Below are 19,505 nucleotides of genomic sequence, written 5' to 3' on the forward strand. Positions count from 1 at the left end.
GCTGCCGGGGCTCTGGCTCGGCGTTACTCCAGTTCCAAAGTGCCAGGCCCACCTCCCTACGAAGCAGAGCTGCCCATCGGTCCTTTGCCAGACCCCACCTCTCCCTTGCTTCAGGAGCCCAAAGAACCGAATGGTCCAGTGATGCCGGGTCAATATGAACCTGTCACAAGGCCCAACCCCAGGACAATGGATGGTAGTGTGAGCAGGGCAGAGCCACCCAGCCTGGCTGGAAGTCTCTGTCGAGGCTCCTTCGGCCCACCACACGCAACAGGCCGGTCAGCTCCTGCAACTAAAAGGAAGTGCCCTGAGACCAAGACCTCTGATTTCCCAGGAGTCTTCCTGTAGGCCAGCAGTCCCCAACCTGGTGCCCTCCAGAGCATCTTGACAACAGCTCCCAGCATGCATGACCTTTGCCCATGCTAACTGGGGATGATGTGAGTTGAGGTCCAAAAAATCCAGAGGGCACCAGGCTGGGGAAGGCTGTTGTAGGCCTTCCATCAGGAGGAAACCCAGCACTGCACTCACAACCACCTTCAGAAGCAAAACTTGACCCCTTGAGATGGAGCCTTTGCCACACAGCAGAGGTAAGTGACCCAGAGTTGACAAACAATATTATTTGCTCCATTACAGAGATCATGACATCCACCTCTCCAGGCTCCTGTATATGAGAAGCTGTCTTGCCCTGCAAGGGACATCCAACACTTCCCTACCAGCCCAAAGAAGCACCTAGGACCTGGCTGAAGGACACCTGGGCAGCTTCCTACAGGCGGCCGCTTGGAAGACTGTAGGCCCTTTGCCTTCTGAGCAGCAGCAGATGGACCACACTCAACATCCAAGCTCTGGACTTTAAGGAAAGAGCTGGCAGCCCTCTCTGGAATAGGGCTCCGTTCCAGCTACAGCCTCAAAAGAAGGGGGCCTACCTGTCCAAAGTGGGCAGGGTAGCCCAGCATGTGCATGTACAACAACTTGGCGACGTTCCGGCAGCGGTAGGTGTTGTCCTCTTCTCGGAAAGATGACCTGATGGCAGCACATTCTTTTTGGATCATCTCCCTTTCTTCGGCCTGGGTCCGTGCTGTCCGGATGGTCCGGATCAGCTCCCGGAGTCTGATGGGGGCGGGCATCCTCTAAGGAAAGGAGAGCACAGAGGAGAATTAATAGCCAGGCAGCTGATCTTTCCATTCAGACCCCTTGCAAATCTGCGGAGTTCGGTTGGCCGGGTCACCTAGCTGGCCTTGGTTAGCCCAGGGCTGTTTTCCTAAGCCAGCAGCCTCAGCTCACTGAGAGATCATCAAGAGAGTGTTTGTGTCTCACATGCCAAGTGGCATAAGCCACTGCTGGAGTGGGAATAGGCCTGGCTCCACAGGCAGCAATTAAGGCAGCTATGGCCACGGTAGGATGACCCAGCTGCCGCTCTGCCCCCACTGCTACATGACCGAATGGATGGGGCAGAGTTATTTATTTATTTATTTATTTATTTATTTATTACATTTTTATACCGCCCAAAAGCCGAAGCTCTCTGGGCAGTTCACAAAAATTAAAACCACAAAAAACATCCAACAGGTTAAAAACACAATTACGAAATACAGTATAAAAAGCGCAACCAGAATAAAACCACACAGCAAAGTTGATTATAAGATTAAAATACAGTTAAAACAGTAAAATTTAAATTTAAGTTAAAATTAAGTGTTAAAATACTGAGTGAATAAAAAGGTCTTCAGCTGGCGACGAAAGCAGTACAGTGTAGGCGCCAGGCGGACCTCTCTGGGGAGCTCGTTCCACAACCGGGGTGCCACAGCGGAGAAAGCCCTCCTCCTAGTAGCCACCTGCCTCACTTCCTTTGGCAGGGGCTCACGGAGAAGGGCCCCTGTAGATGATCTTAAGGTCCGGGTAGGTACATATGAGAGGAGGCGTTCCTTCAGATAACCTGGCCCCAAACCGTTTAGGGCTTTAAATGTCAATACCAGCACTCTGAATCGGGCCCGGACCTGGACTGGCAGCCAATGAAGCTGGAAAAGGATTGGCGTAATGTGATCTCGCCGGCCAGTCCCTGTTAGTAAACGGGCTGCCCTATTTTGTACCAGCTGAAGCTTCTGGACCGTTTTCAAAGGCAGCCCCACGTATAACGCATTGCAGTAATCCAAGCGAGAGGTTATCAGAGCATGGATAACTGTAGCTAGGCTATCTCTGTCCAGATAAGGGCGTAGTTGGTATATCAACCTAAGCTGATAAAAGGTGCTCTTTGCCACTGAGTTCACCTGTGCCTCAAGTGACAGTTCTGGATCCAAGAGCACCCCCAAACTACGGACCCGATCCTTTAGGGAGAGTGCAACCCCGTCCAGGACAGGGCAAACATCACCTCGCCGGACAGATGAACCACCCGCTAACCGTACCTCCGTCTTGTCTGGATTGAGTCTCAGTTTGTTAGCCCTCATCCAGTCCATTACCGTGCTCAGGCACTGGTTCAGAACAGTCACTGCCTCACCTGGGTTTGATGAAAAGGAAAGGTAGAGCTGGGTATCATCCACATATTGATGACACCTCAGTCCACATCTCCGGATAACCTCCCCCAGCGGCTTCATGTATATGTTAAACAGCATAGGGGATAAGATAGAGCACTGTGGAACCCCATGGCTTAGGAGCCATGGCACAGAGCAATAATCCCCCAGCACCACCTTCTGGAATCGGCCATCCAAGTAGGAGCGGAACCACTGCAACGCAGTGCCTCCAACTCCCAGCTCAGACAACCTATCCAGAAGGATACCATGGTCGATGGTATCGAAGGCTGCTGAGAGGTCCAGGAGAACCAACAGGGTCGCACTCCCCCTGTCTCTCTCCCGACAGAGGTCATCCCACAGGGCGACCAAGGCAGTTTCCGTTCCAAAACCAGGCCTGAAACCCGATTGAAATGGATCTAGATAATCCGTTTCATTCAAGAGTGCCTGGAGTTGTCCTGTTATGCTGCTGGTAGGCTGCGCTACCCACTTGCAGAAGGCAATTCCCTGTTCATTGTTCCTAATGAAGCCAAGAGTTATTTTGGCTCTCTGCAACAGGCCTCTCCTGAATGAGAGTTTCTGCCTGACACTGCGCATCTAGCAAAGAGAACAGCCCTAGGCCTGCTGCTGCTGCTCTCACTTTCCAGAGCACCCTCCTCCCTTCTCAGGTGAGGCAAATGCCCCAGGGTACTTTGCAACTCTTAGCCCACAACCTTTTTGGAGTCTTGGATTAAAACCAATTATGAAAACAAACCCAAGGCTGAAGCAAACTAAATAATGCATGCATAGAAGCAGCTAAATGAGCCAATTTTTAATCCCTCAGGCAAACATTTATTTACAGGTTCTAGAAAACAAAGATTTTCAGGAGAAAATCCCCCAAGCATCTCTTTATATAATCATATGAATAATCCTGTTCTGTCAGCTTTCTGGTTCTTATACTGCTTTGGAGCCATGTATAACCTGTGAAATCATAACCACCTTCGTTGCTACGACGTTGTAATAATGCTTAAAAGAGTGGGCATCTTTTTGGAGTAGTCATATACTCAAGACTAAATCTGAGCCCGCCATGAGCGATTAGCACAACTGCACATGAATAAGAGAGTGAAATCAAGGCTGTGGGGTAGGTTTTACACTGTCGCAATAGCTCACTCTTGAGTACTTGTGTCATGGAAACATTCAGGACTTCATGTCACCACCCGGGGGCACTGGCCTGGTAAGGCTCCTCAATGTCGCTGTTTCTTAGTCCTTGAACTGCAAAGCAAGGGCGGCAGAATACAGACGTAAAATTTCCAGAAGTTTGGAAGCTATGGGGAAACAAAACAGGTCTTTTCCTTCCCCCACCGAAAAAACCCAGAAATTTGGGGAGAAATGGAAAAATATGCAATGCTTATTTTTAAAGTGCTCTCTACCGATTTAAAGTCACTTTCTGACTTTTGGAACATAATGTATTATGCGTAACTTGGCTTGTTCATAACATTTTCATTAAAATTAAAAGCACTTAAAAGTAAATCCAGTTAGTAAATGTGTAATTTTTATCTGAAAAAGCAGTACTTTTAAATGTAATATATTAAATATGATAATTTTATGAGCATATCAAGTTATACATAATACATTCTAGAGACTTCAGCAAGTAACCCCTGAAACATCTGAATCCTCCTAAAAGCCAGAATCATAGAATAGTAGAGTTGGAAGAAGCCTCTAAGGCCATCGAGCCCAACCCCCTGCCCAGTGCAGGAATCCACCTTGAAGCATCCCTGACAGATGGCTGCCCAGCTGCCTCTTGAAGGCCTCCAGGGTGGGAGAGCGCCAAAGGGCTGAAGGCAAAGAGACGCGCACAGCATCTACACCTGTTTGTAAGGAATTGGTTGGGGAGACGTTTTAGGGAATTCTGGTTTGAAGGAAAAGCTACTGAGGGTGGATTTAACTGGGAACTTACTTATTAGGAACAGGAGCCAAGCATAGGTGGGATCCCACACACATTGTTCCATTGCATGTGGTGGGATAAACTATGGTGTTTCGCTTTTATGTGGGTTTTAGAACTAGGTGGTCAGGGCACCCACAAAGCCTCTCCCCACCCCCTTTCCCAGCAGGCTCTTTTCACTAACATCCTAACAACAGGGCAGGGGGTGCAGACACCAGAGGGAGGTGGAGCTCACCCTTCAAGCAGGACAAGTTCCCAGGCCAGGGTCAGAGGCACAGTTGGTTCTAGGCAGACTTGCAGTCCCCAGTTACTCAGACTTGCTCCACTCAGAAGAGTATCAGAGCAGCTACAGAGACTCCTCTGACTCAAGAGATACCCAGAGAATCTGGAGATCTCTGTGTATGAATCTGGAGAAATGGCAGAGTTAGATCTTTGTGTACGAATCTGGAGAAATGGCAGACAGAGTTAGATCTCTGGGTATGAATCTGGAGAAATGGCAAAGTTAGACCTCTGGGTACGAATCTGGAGAAATGGCAGTTAGGCTCCGGACAGTGACATTGGGATTGGACTGCTGCTTTGCCAAGAGAAAATTGGGGGCTTTTTAGCCACCCTGAAAAAAGCCAGGTAGCCCAAGGGAAGACCTATTTTTAAAGCGCTTTATCAATAGAAGCCTCATTACAGTGGGTTTAGAATCTATTATAGTTACACATTCAAAATGTGACTGTGTGAAACAGGAGATTCAGAGATTACACTTCACAGAGTTGTGCAATAGAAGCCGGCAGAAATGCTAATCTATGTACCTCAGTACTGAGCACTTAAACTTTGAGGCCTGCCTACATTTTAGTTTGGTGTGTTTCTTGCAACTACTAAATATGGTTGTTTGACAAGCTACAGACGCTATTACAAATGCTCTCTTTCACTGGTTGTGAAAGCCACCTGACTTTAACTGAACACCATCCGTTTCCCAAACGGATTTCTTATCATAGAATAGCAGAGTTGGAAGGGGCCTACAAGACCATCGAGTCCAACCCCCTGCTCAATGCAGGAATCCACCTGCATTGGGCCTCCCAGAACAGTTGCAGAGTCACCATGAGGAATGGCTTGACGAGAGCATCCTGAAAGCTGGGGACTGAAATTGGCTTGTTTCGCTTATATGACTGTATTCCTTTGGAAGCCCCAGGTGTTTTATTTAGTAAAACACTTACACCCCACCTTCGATCCCAGGGGAAGGGCCATGACTCAGTGGCAGGGCCCCCGCTTTGCATGCGGAAGCTCGCAGGTTCGATCCCTGGCATCACCAGGCAGAGCAAGAAAAAATCCTGGCTGAAACCCCGGAGAGTCACTGCTGGGCTAGATGGACCAAGGATCTGACTCAGTATGAGGCAGCTTCCGATGTTCCTAAGAAAGACCCTCAAGGTATCTCACAAGCCCCAAAGCAGCAGCCACATTAAATCAAAGGCAAGCACAACAGGAAAAACAACCGCCAAAGGCCATCAGAAAACATCCTAGTCGAATTCATGGCTCAGCTGTACTTTTCTGGGCGGTTACCATGGCGAGTCAGTGCGGACAATGTGAGCCTAGGCTCTGACCCGATGCAAAGCAGCTTCCAAGGTTCCAAAGCCAACCCTCAGCCTGTTAACTACGTGTTTGGACTTTGCTTCCAAACCAAAATGCAACGCGCAAGCTGTTCCGCTGCAGTTCGCTTCCTCCAAGAGTCTCAGTTCCTGCTATTGACAAGAACACACTTCCCAGCCCCTTCCTTTCAGCGTTGCCCCCACAACACAGGGCAACCAAGGACACACTGCCTGGGCAAGAGGTCTGCAGCCTCAATCCACAGGCAGCCGGAGGGCCTGGATCCAATGGACTCCACACAGGCCAGCAGGCCGGACATGGAAGTCCACCAGTCTTCAAGCTGAGAGCTACCCCAAATATCCACTTCATAGGTATAGATTCCGTTGTTTCTTGATCTAAGAGGGGTAAGGTTTGCCATCTGCCATTTATTTATGCTATATCAGAAGCATCACAAGAGAGGCAGAGTTCCTAGAGACTGGCATTCTGCTAGCTTTCTAGCCATGTTCCCAGGCCTGATGCTGTTGTTGTGGAGATCAGAAACCGCCCCCATTTCTCCAGGGCCTGGGGCTCGCCCTCCCTCCCTCGCTCCTGTCGTGATCCAACCCCTTCCTTTCTCACTTATGAAGCCTTAATGATACCAGGGGTGAGATGGGGGTACAATGGCCGGCAGAGCAAGTTCCTGGCCCCAGCTACTTCAGGCTCAGCCTCACGTGACAAGAGGCAGCCTCAAACCAAGAATGCATGAGACCCACAGCAACACTTCCACCGGGCGGCACGCTTCACCTTCACTGTCCATCTTGCTCGATTAAGGAGCCTGCACACACTGAGGAGGGAGAGGCTTAGGCTGCTTCCAAGAGCTAGCAGGTGGCCACAAGCCAAGCCTTTCCCCCCACAGCGGGGTTGCATTCCCTTGCTGGGGGTCGGGGGGGAGGGGGAATGATCACAAAATGTACCCCCACACCCACGATCTCGCTCTCACATACACACCATGTGCGGCTACCGGGTTGGACTCCTCTCTTCACCACGCAGCACAAAGCCAAGAGATCTGGCGATGGAGGAAGAGATTGCCCTCATCCGGCATGGCCAGGCCGCTTGGCTTCTCACTGCACACCACAGCAAGGCAGACGACTCCCTTTCCTGCTGCAGAGGAATCAGGTGAGCAGCGGCAATGAGGAAGCTGGGCCTCTGACAGGAGCCCCGGCTACACAGCGCTCTGGGCAGCCCTTGAGGTGGCAGCTCTGAGACAGTCAGCCTGCATCTCCCCTTGAGGGGCGGGGACTTGGCCAAGCCTCAGAGGGTCATACGGGAGAGCCAGTGGGCCAGAACGTCTCCTCCATCCACAGCCTTCCAGAGGAGCCGGCAGCACCCTTCCCGAACTTTCCTTATTTTCCACATACTCTGTGATAAATTGACATTAAAAGAAACCCAACACTCTGGCAGTCATCCGTCTACCGTGGCACAACTATCAGGTTCCTATTCCTAGGTGCATCAAAAGATTCTATTCTCTATGTTAGGACTACTCTGATGGGAAAGACATGTCTATTTGTAGTATCTTCAAGTGATCAAACCACTTGACTGATTTTGTCTAGCAACATCCCTTAATCAGGAAGTGATGCAGAACTAACAGAAAACTTGCCCTGAAAACAAAAAAACAGGCCAAGGGGATTTTGCTTCTGCAGGTGATCCAGTCAGCCTGATCATTCATTCTCATCCACCCACCCAAAGCTTGTCCTGCACACTCTACATCTTGCAACCACACTTCATCTTCATGTTCATGTACCCCTTTCCACAGCTGGCACTCTCACTCTTCCTGTTTGCCTCTGTGTGAATGACCAGGAGGCACACAAAAGAGTGACAAGTCTGCTGTAGGTCTTTCGAAAGCTCAGCCATGAAAACCAGAAGAAGACACCAGATTCCTCACCTCCTACTTGCAAGTCCTCATGTGTAATAGCTGCTCTTCTGAACAGCTATTCAAAGTCTCATTTCAGAGCAAGCAAGAAAGAAAGGCCTCTAGAATTTGTGGTTCAAAGACACCTGTAGGTACCAGAAAACACCAGGACATTTCTCTCTCTCAGTGAAGAGTCAGCCACTAACCCTAACCTAACCCGTGACTGGTCCCCTGGAGCCCTATTTGTGAGCAGAAGGTAAGTCTCATCTATGCACACTTTTCAGAGGGCCAGTGTTTCTACACAGGCCACTTTCTTGCTCTCTATGTTCACAACTCACGTGCACATGCATGAGGACACACAAGCAAATACTTACTATTTACAGAAAGGTCCTCTTACAACATACAGCCTTTCCCATCACTGAGAAATTTCTTGCACACTTTAGAGAAATGTATTTCACACAGAATGGAAATCCTCAAACTCACCCTGCAATGGTGAAATTGACCCCACCTCCCTTCAGTTACTTAGCTCAGAAGCTAAAACAACCAGAGGACCATCTTCAGAGCATTATACTCTTCATAGAACTTCCATAAGGAGGGCAGACACTTCCATGGTGCAGAGTGATCTGTTTCAGGCAGCGCCACAGGCAGTGAGTGTGTAGTGGTGGGAGATAGATGAAGATAGAAATTGGTGCATTAATCATGCAACAAGATTTGTTTAAGTGCTGGCCCGGAAGTGTGTGCATTTGGACTCCACTTCAGGCATCAAGGTATCTTGGGATGGCACTGTTTTAATGTAAACTGATTCTGATCACAAGCCTCAGAATCTATTGGAAGATGTCTACAGTGAAGGATCAAAAAATGCCTTTGGTATCAAAACACTCATTATTACTTCTAAAAGATGGCCGTGGGCATTCACGCCATGATGCAGGGGCAGCAAATGAAAAGATACAGAATGTTATTTCCCTTACTGATATGCAGATATGACCCTGGTTTAACAGCCAGACAATGATAGCAAGACGTACTATGGAGTGGCTATACTAGAAATCTCAACCATCTTATCCAAGAGCTACAAAGGACTCACAAGTTATGCGACACTGGAAAGTCAAGGGCTGATTCTGAGTAGCTGTGTGCTTCTTGAACTTGCACACTGCCTGATTTTATTCAGCAGCTTTAACAAGTTATGCTGGCGGGCACAGTGATAAGGCCTTTTAGGTAGTGGGCCCACACTGGCAAAACTCTGTTCTAGCTAAAATAGGTAATCCTGATGACCCATTTGTTTACAACTGCCTTCTCTTAAATAAAGATTTTATTGGGTTGTTATATTTATGGTGCTAAGTTATTTGTCTGATTTTATTGCTCTTATTGGGCTAAATGTTATTTGTGATTAGTGTTATTCCTGTTCTCACTTATTAATTTTATGATATTTTATGGTTTTTAGGTTACTTTTTAATATACTGTAAATGCTGGAAGACGCATTGGGAGGGTTTGACCCTGGAAGGGCAGCCTATAAATATTTTAAATAAAATACTAAGGACCAACCTCCCTACTAAGACACCTCCTGTGACGCCAAAGGAAAAGGAGAAAGTGAAGCATAAAGCAGCAGCAACCCCTACTTTGTCAGTCCTAAAGGACTCCATGTCTCCAGCACCAAGAACCTCTGGATAGCTGTATGTCTCAAGACACTATTGGATCCCCTAACTTCAAGAAAGAAACTGCTCAAGCTTTCCTGCCACTTAGCTTCTCTGTTGTCAGCAGAAGGAAGCAGGTTTTCTCACTCACAGCATCAATGCCCATCAGTAAAAGGTCTAGCAAAGTGATCTATTATTATTATTATCTTTACTTGTATCCCGCCTTTTGCCCAATACTGGGCCTCAGGTTACTGATCTAATGTTTACCTTTTGCTTTCCTCCCCATGCACACACTACTAAGACCATACAATCTTAATTTTTGTGAACTGCCCAGAAAGCTTCAGCTATTGGGCGTTATAAAAATGTAATAAATAAATAAATAAATAAATAAATGTTTGGAATCAAAAGAAACGCAGCACAAGATCAGCTTGGGGCCAGGCTATCTGAAGGAACGCCTCCTCCCATATGTACCTGCCCAGACCCTAAGATCATCCTCAGGGGTCCTTCTCCACGAGCCCCTGCCAAACGAAGTGAGGCAGGTGGCTACCAGGAGGAGGGCCTTTTCTGCTGTGGCACCCTGGCTGTGAAATGAGCTCCCTAAGGAGGTTCGCTTGGCACCTACATTATATTCTTTTAGATGTCAGGTGAAGACCTTTTTATTCTCCCAGTATTTTAACAGTCTATAAATTAATTTGAACTTGCTGTTTTAAATTAGTATTTTAAATTAGTATTTTTGCATTACTGCTTTTATCTTGGTTGTGCTTTTATATTGTATTTTATATTATGGTTTTATACTGTTGTTTTATACTTGAATTGTCTTAATTTTGTAAACCGCCCAGAGAGCTTCAGCTATTGGGCGGTATAGAACTGCAATAAATAAATAAAATCATGCTTTGCAACATCTCCCCCCTCCCGCCCCAAGGTCTGTATTCAGGATCCCAAATTACTATCAGAACCTAAACACAGTAGAAAACTTCTTTATTAAAGCAGAACTGATAGCAAGGAGCACTTATTATGGTGAGCCATTCCTAACTGATCAGGATAGCGAGGTTGATAAAGGCAAGGACGCTAATAAGAAAACACTAACCTAATACCTCATCACTACCCACAACTGACCCATGATCGCCAACATTGGGACAAAGCCACAGCCCTGAACTTTAGAGGTTGGAGTTCACCCATTGGTTGCTTAACTAGCTGTAGCGTACACGAGCCAGCATCACAGGAAAACTGGATAGACTAACCCAAGCTTGTTAAGCGGCAGTTCCCTCTCTTGTGGCACAATCATCGGGGCTAAAGTGCCAGACAAAGGCCCTACTGGAAATAGGGGATTTTGTGCTACGTGGTTCCTGGAAGCCTGCGTGCTGCAGGTTAGTCCTACAGAGTTGCAACAGCAACACATTCCTTGGCTTGTCTCCTTACCACTCAGAGTTTTAAAAGCGCCCTCTTGCTTTCTCACAGACATGCATTATTTTTATTACTACATTTATATCCCCCTTTCTCCCCCCTTGCAAGGAACCCAAGGTGGCTTTCATGGTCCTTCTCTTCCTCCTCCTCTCTATTATATCCTCACAACAACCCTTTGAGGTAGGCTAGACTGAGAGTTCGTGGCTGGCCCAGTTACTCAGTGAGCTTCATGGCCAAGTGGAGGCTGGAAGCCGGGACTCCCCAGCCCAGCCCAGCCCAATCGCCACCACACCATGCTGGCCCTGCAGGAACTCGGCCTTTCGCTTCTCAAATGCTCAGTCCAGCCAAGCCCATAAGAACGGAAACGTGAAGACGAGCTCCTCCACGGCACACCAACCCGGGACGCCCCCCCCCCCCGGGCACATCTGGGTGGCACCGGTGGGCGACACACCCGAGAACACCGCAAGCGGCACGACGGCTTAGCGCTGCTGCGGAGACACCAACCCGCCTTCACGGAGGGGGCAGGAGAGCAGCCCATGCCGGGAGAACCACGGAGGGGGAGAGAGAGAGAGGGAGAGAGGGAAGGAGGGAGGGAGGGTCTTTCCCGGGCTGAGTTTGGGGGGCACATCCCGCCAGCCCACCCCCCGCGTCGCCAGCAGAGACAAAGCTGACAGGGCCGGAAGAGCGGCGCCTCGGGGGCACCGGAGCCCCGCCTCGGCCTGCCTTCGCCGGCGCGCAGAGCAGGGAAAGCGAGGGGGGAGGCGCCGACCTCCTTCCCGGGACCCGGAAGGGCCGCCCCCGGCCGGGCTGGACGAAGCTTGGCCCTTCGCGGTGGTGGTGGTGGTGGTGGTGGTGGCCGCGCGCTCCCTCCGTCCCTCCCAGCCCGAGCGAGCGAGCGAGCGGAGAGGCACCGCAGCCTCTCGTCTGCCCATCCGCCCGCCGCCCCGTCTCCGGAGGCTGCCAGGCCCTCGGCGGGGAGGAGTCAGCGGGCCGGGGGGTGGCAGGGAGGGAATACGGGACGGCTTCCCCGCGGCGGCGAACCCCGAGGACCCGCCCGCTGCACGCCTCCTCCCCGAGCGGCACTCACCGGGCCGGGTCCCTGCGGCGGCGAAGGCGGCGGCGGCGGCAGGGGCAGGAGGCTGGCATCCAAAATGGCGGCGCCGCGGCCTCAGCACCGATACCGCAGGCGGAGGAATCCTGCGGCCGGGACTCGCCGGCTCCCCTCGCTCAGAGCACGGCGGCGGCGGCGGCGGCCCGTCGCGTCCGCCTGTCCCGGCGCCGCGGCCGCCGCAGCCGCCTTCCGTGGCCGAGCAGGAGCCGCGCTGCGCGAGACTACAGAAACCGGGCCCCGGACTAGTTTCCTTGGCGGAGGCATCTGCAGCGGTGCTACGACAGCGGCGGCGAGACTGCGCCGTGGCAGGCAGTGATGACGTCAGACGCCTGTCTAGTCACCGCTGCGGCTGTGCTCGCGATGTTCGTCCGGCCGGATCCCACACGCGGATGCTTAAGATTCCGGCCTGGAGACGCGTGTGCGGGCAGGACGGAGCCAGCCCGGGAATTGCAGGAAGCGCCTGGAGGGCGGCGCGGCTCCGCTACGTGCAGTGGCCTTTCCTGTAGTACCCGGGCCAAGGGCCGATGCGCAGGGGGACCCTGTCAGCGCAGCCCAATGCGATGCGCGCTTACTCCGGAGTAAGCCCACTGGGCAGCTCACGACGAGCTGCCCTCTGAACGCGCAGAGCCGCTGCACGGCTTGGGACCACAATACCTGACGGAACGCCTGGACTTGAACCTACCCCGTACGCTGCGTTCAACATCTAAGGCCGTCCTCTGGATGGCAACAAGAGAGAGGGCCTTTTCGGCGGTGGCCCCCCAATTGCGGAATATCTCCCCGATGAGGCTCGCCTGGCGCCAAGTTTTATTTTATTTATTTATTGTGAACCGCCCAGAGAGCTTCGGCTATGGGGCAGTACATAAATTAAATAGATAAATAGATAGGCGTCAGGCCCTGCTTTGTATCAGCAGACCTCTGAGAGCCGCTAAGGTGCAAAATAACTCAGGCGGATGGACATGGACACCACCAGGCACTCAGGCCGGTGCGGCTCCCCAGGTGCTGCTGGAGTTCGACTCCCGTCAGCCGTCGTGTCATTGGCTGTACTGGCTAGTAGGGTTGATGGGAATTTGCGGTCCAGCAGCAGGATCGGGCGCTTCTGAGCAACCCGGTCTGGAATTCCGCCCCCGGTTCCCCCTCCTCGAGCAGGCATTCCTTTCTCAGCAGCCTAATTTCGGGTTGGAAGCTTTTTAAATGTTGCTATTGTTCAACTCTTGCCGATCTGCTGCAAATCAGCTGGAGGTATCAGCAGCTGCTGATTACCTTCCGCCCGCCTCTGTAAGGCGTAGCAGAGTGTCGAATAGGACTGCGGAGATCCGGGTTCAAATCCCCTCTCAACCATGAAGAGCGCTGAATGACCTTGGCCCAGTCATAAACCCTCAGTCTAAACTTCTCGACAGCGCTGTTGTTAGGATAAAATAGGGGCGGGGAGACCGTTATATCAGTTTCTAGAAGGGAAAGCGGGAGAGAAATGCAGTAAATAAAGGTATGGCTCCCTTCTGGCTCCCTCGGGTTGCGTAATAGATCTCACTTAACGTCGCAGACACGTGCATTTCCCACCTCTGGCCATTCAGAAGGAAGTACAATTTTAAGGCTGCAAATTTTTAATTGTGTATTTGATTACTATCTTTGGCTGAGTTCGTGCGACACGCTAATCAACGGGGTGGGGTGGGGGTTCAAGGGAACCCCGAAGCAGGCGGCGTTGGTCCCGCGCTGCCTCTCTCTGGCTGCCTTCTCCGGCGCCAGCGGGCCGTGCCGGGCAGGGACTGTGGGCCCAGCTCGTCGCCAAGGCCGGCACGCAGGAGCCTCCCCTGGAGACGGAGCCTGCTGGGTTGAGTCCTCACAACAACCCTGCAAAGCAGGCGCGGCAGGGGACCGGCGTTTGTCGCCATGGCGCCGACGGCTTCCTCGGGGGTTGGTATGGCAACCACGACGTCATCGCTGTGGGCCCCGCGCGCCGTGCTGGCGTCACGGGCTCGGCAGTTCCGGCGCGCCGTGCGAGGAGGGCGGGGTCGTCATCGGCGGGATGGAGCCCGGTTGGGGAGGCGGCGGCGGAGCAGGAGCCGGCGGCGGCCGCCGAGCAGAAGGCGCCGAAGCGGCCGGCGGCGCCGGGTGAACGAGCGCGCCCGCCCGCCCGCCCTTCCCCGCGAAGCGCCCCCCGGGCGACGCCTCTGCGCCCCCCCTCCCCGGTGCCTTCGCAGCTGAGGAGGCGCCGCAGCAGCAGCAGCAGCAGGAGGAAGCGGGGGAGGCGGCGGCGGCGGCGGCGGCGGCGGCCTGCCGGGCCCTGCCCGCTGCAGGAGCGGGCGTCATGCGAGCTGCCCAGGAGCGCAGCCAGGAGTGCCTGCCGCCCAAGAAACGAGACCTCCCCGCCAGCACCACCACCAGCAGCAGCAGCAGCGAAGAGCGGGGGGCGGCGAGCGGCGAGCGGGCTCCGGGGGCGGAATGGGCCCGGGCGGCGGCGGCGGCGACCACGACGACATCCGGCGGGCCGAGCCAGGCGCCGCCTTCCCGATACAGCGAAAGCGGCAGTGGCGGCCCGCCCGAGGCAGTGGCCGGCCTGACCGTGGACCAGTACGGCTTGCTGTACAAAGTGGCCGCAGTGCCGCCGGCCACCTTCTCACCGGTGGTGAACGTGAGCCCGCTGCCCCCGGCCTTCAGCATGCCCTCCCCGCTGCTGCAGCAGCACCCGGCGATCCAGTACTCGCCCATCCATTACACCCCGCTCCCCCCGGCGCCCTTGCAGTTCGTGGGCTCGCCCTACTCGCTGCCCTACACTGCTGCCGCCGTGCCTCCTGGCTTCCTGCCCGGCCACTTCCTGCCACCTCCGGCTGGCCTGGGCGCCCCCCACATCCCCCACTTTGTGCCCTATGCCCCCCTCCTGGCCGAAGACTCCGACTCTTCTCCCCAGGCAACCCCCGGCTTCGTCAAGACCTCCAGCTCGGCTCTGCCAGGCCCCCCTCTGCAGCCTCACGGAGGGAGCCAGCCGCTGGGCGTTTCCCAGGGCCGAATTCCAGTCTATTACCAGATGTCGCACCTACCGGCAGGCTTCTCGGCATTTGAGGCACCTGTTGCTGGCCTGAACCCAGAGCTGCCACCTCTGCAGGAGAGCCAGCTAGACCCCAAAGTCATTACAGCCAACGGGGAGCAGAGGCCTGCCCCCCCAGGGGCGAAGGAGAGTGAGGTGGAAGGGTTGTGGCCCAGGGTGGTAGCGGTGGAGTGTGAGGCTGAGGGGCCCCTTTTAGCCAGTGCTCAGGTCGTAAGGACAGAGGTCTCCGTGCCGTCTCAGCGGAGCACCCCGGACACTGACCTGGAGGTGCAGAGGGTGGTGGGAGAGCTTACTTCTCAGGACTACCCTGCTTGTTCTGCTCAGCAGAAGGACAGCTCAAGCCCTCTCAACCTTTCCCATCGCAATCCCCCTGAGCAGAAGGGGGAGTCGGTGAGGAACGCAGTGGAGACTGCGCCTGCCATCGTCACGGAAAAGCCCCCCCTGTGCAGACTGTCCCCGAGGTCCCCCGAGGAGCAGCTCTGCCCCAGGCGCGTCTTCAAAGGGCTGGCCGTGGCCAATGGCAAGCCAGTCCCAGGACCCTTCCAGCCTGCACGTCAGGATGGCCTGGGCACAGCAAGTCCCGAGGCGGCGCCCCCGGAGGCGGAGCGTGCCCACTCCCAGAGCCACGTGCCTTCCCACTTCATGAAAGGGGCCATTATCCAGCTGGCCACTGGGGAGCTGAAGCGGGTGGAGGACCTCCAGACCCAGGACTTTGTGCGCAGCGCGGAAGTGAGTGGCGGCCTCAAGATTGACTCTAGCACCGTGGTGGACCTCCAGGAGAGCCCCTGGCTGGGCTTTGTCACGCTGCGTTTTGTGGTTGGGGAGCAACAGAGCAAAGTGAGCATTGATGTCCCTCCTGAGCACCCCTTCTTTGTGTATGGGCAGGGCTGGTCCTCCTGCAGCCCGGAGCGGACCGCCCGTCTCTTCTCGCTGCCCTGCCACAGGCTCCAGGTGGGTGACGTTTGCATCTCCATCAGCTTGCAGAGCCTGAATGGGAGGCTTGCTCCCCCGGCCAGCCCCCAGGGACTTGCCCGAGAGAGAACTGGGCGAAGCAGGCAGAGCCCCCGGGAGCCACAAGCCCCAGCAGGGGAGAAAAGCCCACTGGGGAAGGGTGGGGGGCCCCTGGGCTCCCCCCAGAGAGCCTCCCATCTTGACTCCATGGCTGGGCATGGCTGGGCAGGCCCCAGCTTCCAAAGATTTAGGGAGGAGCCCCGGCCACCCCTGCTCCGCCCCTCATTCATTCCCCAGGAGGTCAAGTTGTCCATCGAGGGCCGTTCAAATGCAGGGAAGTGAAGCCCTGGGGGCCGGGTAAACTGTGTGCCACGCCAAGCTGGGCTTCATCCAGTTTGGCTACTGCTCAGATCCTCTTGGTACCAAAGGGATGCCCAGCCCTTCTTCCAGCAGCTCTGTGCCTGAAAGCATTCCATGGACGGGGCTCTCTCCCCTCCCTTCCTTGCAGGGCAGTTCTGAGGGGGTGAGGGGCCAAGGCAGGCTCTAAAGGTAGTTGTTGCTCTGTCTGTGAGCAGTGTTGTGGAGTCCCAACCCCCCTTATCATGCAAGCACTTTACTAGGATGCGTGCTCACACGTAGCAGGGCGCTTTCGCCAGGAAAGGGGGACAAAGGGCCAGGCCTCTCTCTGCTCAGGTCTGAATCAAGCCGTTTTGCTCTAGGCATCACAGCAGCAGCCCCTTTCTGGGCACTGAGTCAAGGGTGCTCGGACTTCTCCTCAGGGAGATATTTGTATGCAATTTCCTCACAATTGGGGTTTGGGAGGGGAAACAGTCAATGGCTGCATTCTGTTCCAATTGCAAGGCTGCTGAGTGTATGCCCTGAAACCAAGTAGAGGGGCAGGGGGGGGGGGGGCGGACAGGTGAGAGTGTGTATGTGTAGGCCAGTTCCATGCACAAGTGTTATTCCCAGACTGGTTTCTTCGGCCTGTCCCCAACTCTCCATCTCCAAGGTAGGCTGTTATTGGGCATTGAAACATTTGCCGCTGAGCCAGGTCAGAAAGTCCCGTTCTAGTCTGGCTGCAGTTGTGGAAGCAGCTCAGGTGACAGGCAGCGCCTCTGAAAGTGCGTGGCAGTTCTTGGAGAGGGCGTGCACGCGCACATCCCTACACCCCTGGCCTTTGGGCTGGTTAGATGAAAGCACTTCCCGGAAACCGTTTGGGGATATTAGGCCCACCTTAACCAGTTGCAGGTTTTGAAGGGGATGGAAAGGGCAGAGAGCATGGAAATGGGGGGTTGCTTTGATCTTATTCTTTCAGTAGTGATAATTGCTCTTCTTTGGGCTTGGTGACTCAGAGCAGTAGTTTGAGACCACTTCTCAGCACCCCACTTTGGCTGGTCCCTGCTTGCTGCCCAACAGTGTGGCATTGAGGTCCTTGCCAGCACTCACTCACGGCCTCCCTGACTGGCTGGTCACTTCATCCACTCCCCGTTCTCTGTCTATGAAAGGGGAAAGCACAGACTCGCACTTTGCTTTCCCGGCTGGAACCTTCTTGCTGCCTTCTTCCAGAGGGCCCAGCACTTTGCACTATTCCTCGCCACCTTTTGGCCAAAACGCTCCACGGCCGGCCTTCACTTCCTCCCAGGCTCCTCCGGATTGTCCTTTGTGCGCCTTCTGGACTGGACTGATCTCCATTGAAAGGCTGTGCCAGGCTCCGTCTCGGTCCCCCAGCTGCCTGACGCCTGGGGTGGCCATTTTGGAAGGCCCGTGCTTCTTCCCTCAGGGCCTGGTGGGGGCAAGCTCGTAGGGCATCATGGCAGAGCATTGTCAGCCCCAGCTGAGCTTGGTGTTTCCTCCCCCCTCCATGTGCCCATCTCTCCTTTGACTGCAGCTCCAGGCCTCTCTGGCTCTTGAGACTCGCACACACACTCCGCCGTGGTCCTGCTAGAGAGTCCACCTCATTTGTGGTCCCAGATCCCCAAAGTATTGCCACTCTCTGATTGGTTGACCACTGGCTGCCCTGCTCTCTGAAATATTCCCTCCGTTTGCATGCAATTTCCAGGTTTGGGTTGAGGATAGAGCTGCAAGGTGTGGAAGCATTTTTTGACCACAACTCCAGCTGGGGTTGCTTCCTAGAGCAATAAGCTATTTCTCTTGTGTGACGTTACATCAAGGACCTATGGGGAGTGGTAGTGGACGGTGGGACAGGCTCCCTCGTATGCAGTGGCCTGGGATGGGCACTGCCTGGCTGTGCCGTTGGCCAGTCCAGGGGCCGAGAGCTTGCCCAAGGAGTGGCGCTTGAGCGGGGGTGCCGGTGAACAATGTCCCCGGGCCATTTGCCAGGTCTCTCCCCCTCTAGCCCGTCCCCAGCTGTTTCTGTGCCCGTCTGCAAGAGCACACGTGCCTTTCCCCACAGGAAGCCTCTGGAAATGCTCCTTGATCGAGGAGGGCCTGATCGCGGAGGAGGCCCCTTTGCTGCCCCAGTCTGGAGGTAAACAAGGAAGCCAATTCTGAGGCCCATCCCTACCCCCACCCCCACCCCCACCTGCAATCGCTTGCATAGCACCTTAGTTGGGGTGGGCCACCTGCCCAGATGCCGCTGGCGGAAGGAGAGGGCTGGTGTGTAGCGATCCATCCCGGAATGAACGCCCCCCCCCCCCTCACTGCAGCAGCCGCCTGCCTCATATCTAAAGCCTTAGGACTAGCTGAGCCCCTTCTCTCCCCTCTGACCTTTAATGGAGTATCACCTGTCTATGGGGAGGGGGGGGTAATCTGTTTTGTTGTGCTTTTTTTGTACCTGTTTTAAATAAATCAATTTGTACTGTATATTTGTACTTTGGGTGAGATCCTTTTTCCTGTTTTACCATTTAAAGTCTCTGTACACAGATTGTATTTTTATTGTTAATGCTCTTACAAATACTGCATTTAACTTGTTGACTATGTAAACAGTATATATATATAAATATATACATATATCTATATATCTATATAATTATAAGCCAATAGCTTTTCCTTTGCTGTGTCTGTCTCTTGCTTGTCTTATGGAGCAAATCCTGGCCAGAACCTCCGGACTGGAAAGCTAATGGGCCAGCAGTATCACCTTAACAAGGGACTGTTGTGCCGTCTCCGGCAGTTGTCGACCCGGACTCCAGGCATGCGGCTAGAACAGTAACATGGAAGGGCAGCTGTCGCACAGGAGCAAGTACCGTGGGGGTCACTGGCCAGGGTGTGTGTGTAGAAAACGGGGCAAGTGGGTCTTGGTAGCCTTACAAGCCTCTTGGTAGCCTTACAGCGCCACCCCCACCCCCGGTGGTAGACCAAATCATTGCTTGTGGTCTCCAAATGTGACACTTTGATGCCGTGGTCACTTACTAGCGGCTGTTTTTCCTCGGACTGCCTGCACCTTACTGTTAAACTCCTGCCATACCCACCGGCAGCAAGCTCCAGGACATTGAGGAAGGGAGGGGCAGTTTCTGACTTGTCTGTTACGCGTATGGA

The 19,505-nt window shown here is 53.8% G+C and overlaps 2 protein-coding genes across 5 annotated transcripts in view; one reads left to right on the top strand and one right to left on the bottom strand.

Moving 5' to 3' along the window:
* AP1G1 (adaptor related protein complex 1 subunit gamma 1) overlaps positions 1-19,505 on the bottom strand; it is a 78,693-nt gene that overhangs the window by 14,746 nt on the left and 44,442 nt on the right. For 2 of the 4 annotated variants that reach the window (XM_063141150.1, XM_063141152.1), the window contains exons 1-2: positions 11,993-12,139; positions 921-1,124 (exon numbers count right to left, since the gene is read on the bottom strand). In XM_063141150.1, the coding sequence (XP_062997220.1) occupies positions 921-1,121 (201 nt within the window). In that variant the 5' untranslated portion in view covers positions 1,122-1,124; positions 11,993-12,139. Of the gene's footprint in view, positions 1-920; positions 1,125-3,641; positions 3,744-11,992; positions 12,140-19,505 lie in introns of those variants that run through there. The other 2 variants (XM_063141148.1, XM_063141149.1) reach the window with 2 other exon arrangements.
* On the top strand, positions 14,274-19,018 carry ATXN1L (ataxin 1 like). The gene has a single exon (XM_063141138.1). The coding sequence runs from the start codon at positions 14,322-14,324 to the stop codon at positions 16,350-16,352; it is 2,031 nt and encodes a 676-aa protein (XP_062997208.1). The 5' UTR covers positions 14,274-14,321; the 3' UTR covers positions 16,353-19,018.

This window comes from Elgaria multicarinata, chromosome 14, assembly GCF_023053635.1.
Source record: "Elgaria multicarinata webbii isolate HBS135686 ecotype San Diego chromosome 14, rElgMul1.1.pri, whole genome shotgun sequence".
Taxonomy (NCBI): Eukaryota; Metazoa; Chordata; class Lepidosauria; order Squamata; family Anguidae; genus Elgaria; species Elgaria multicarinata.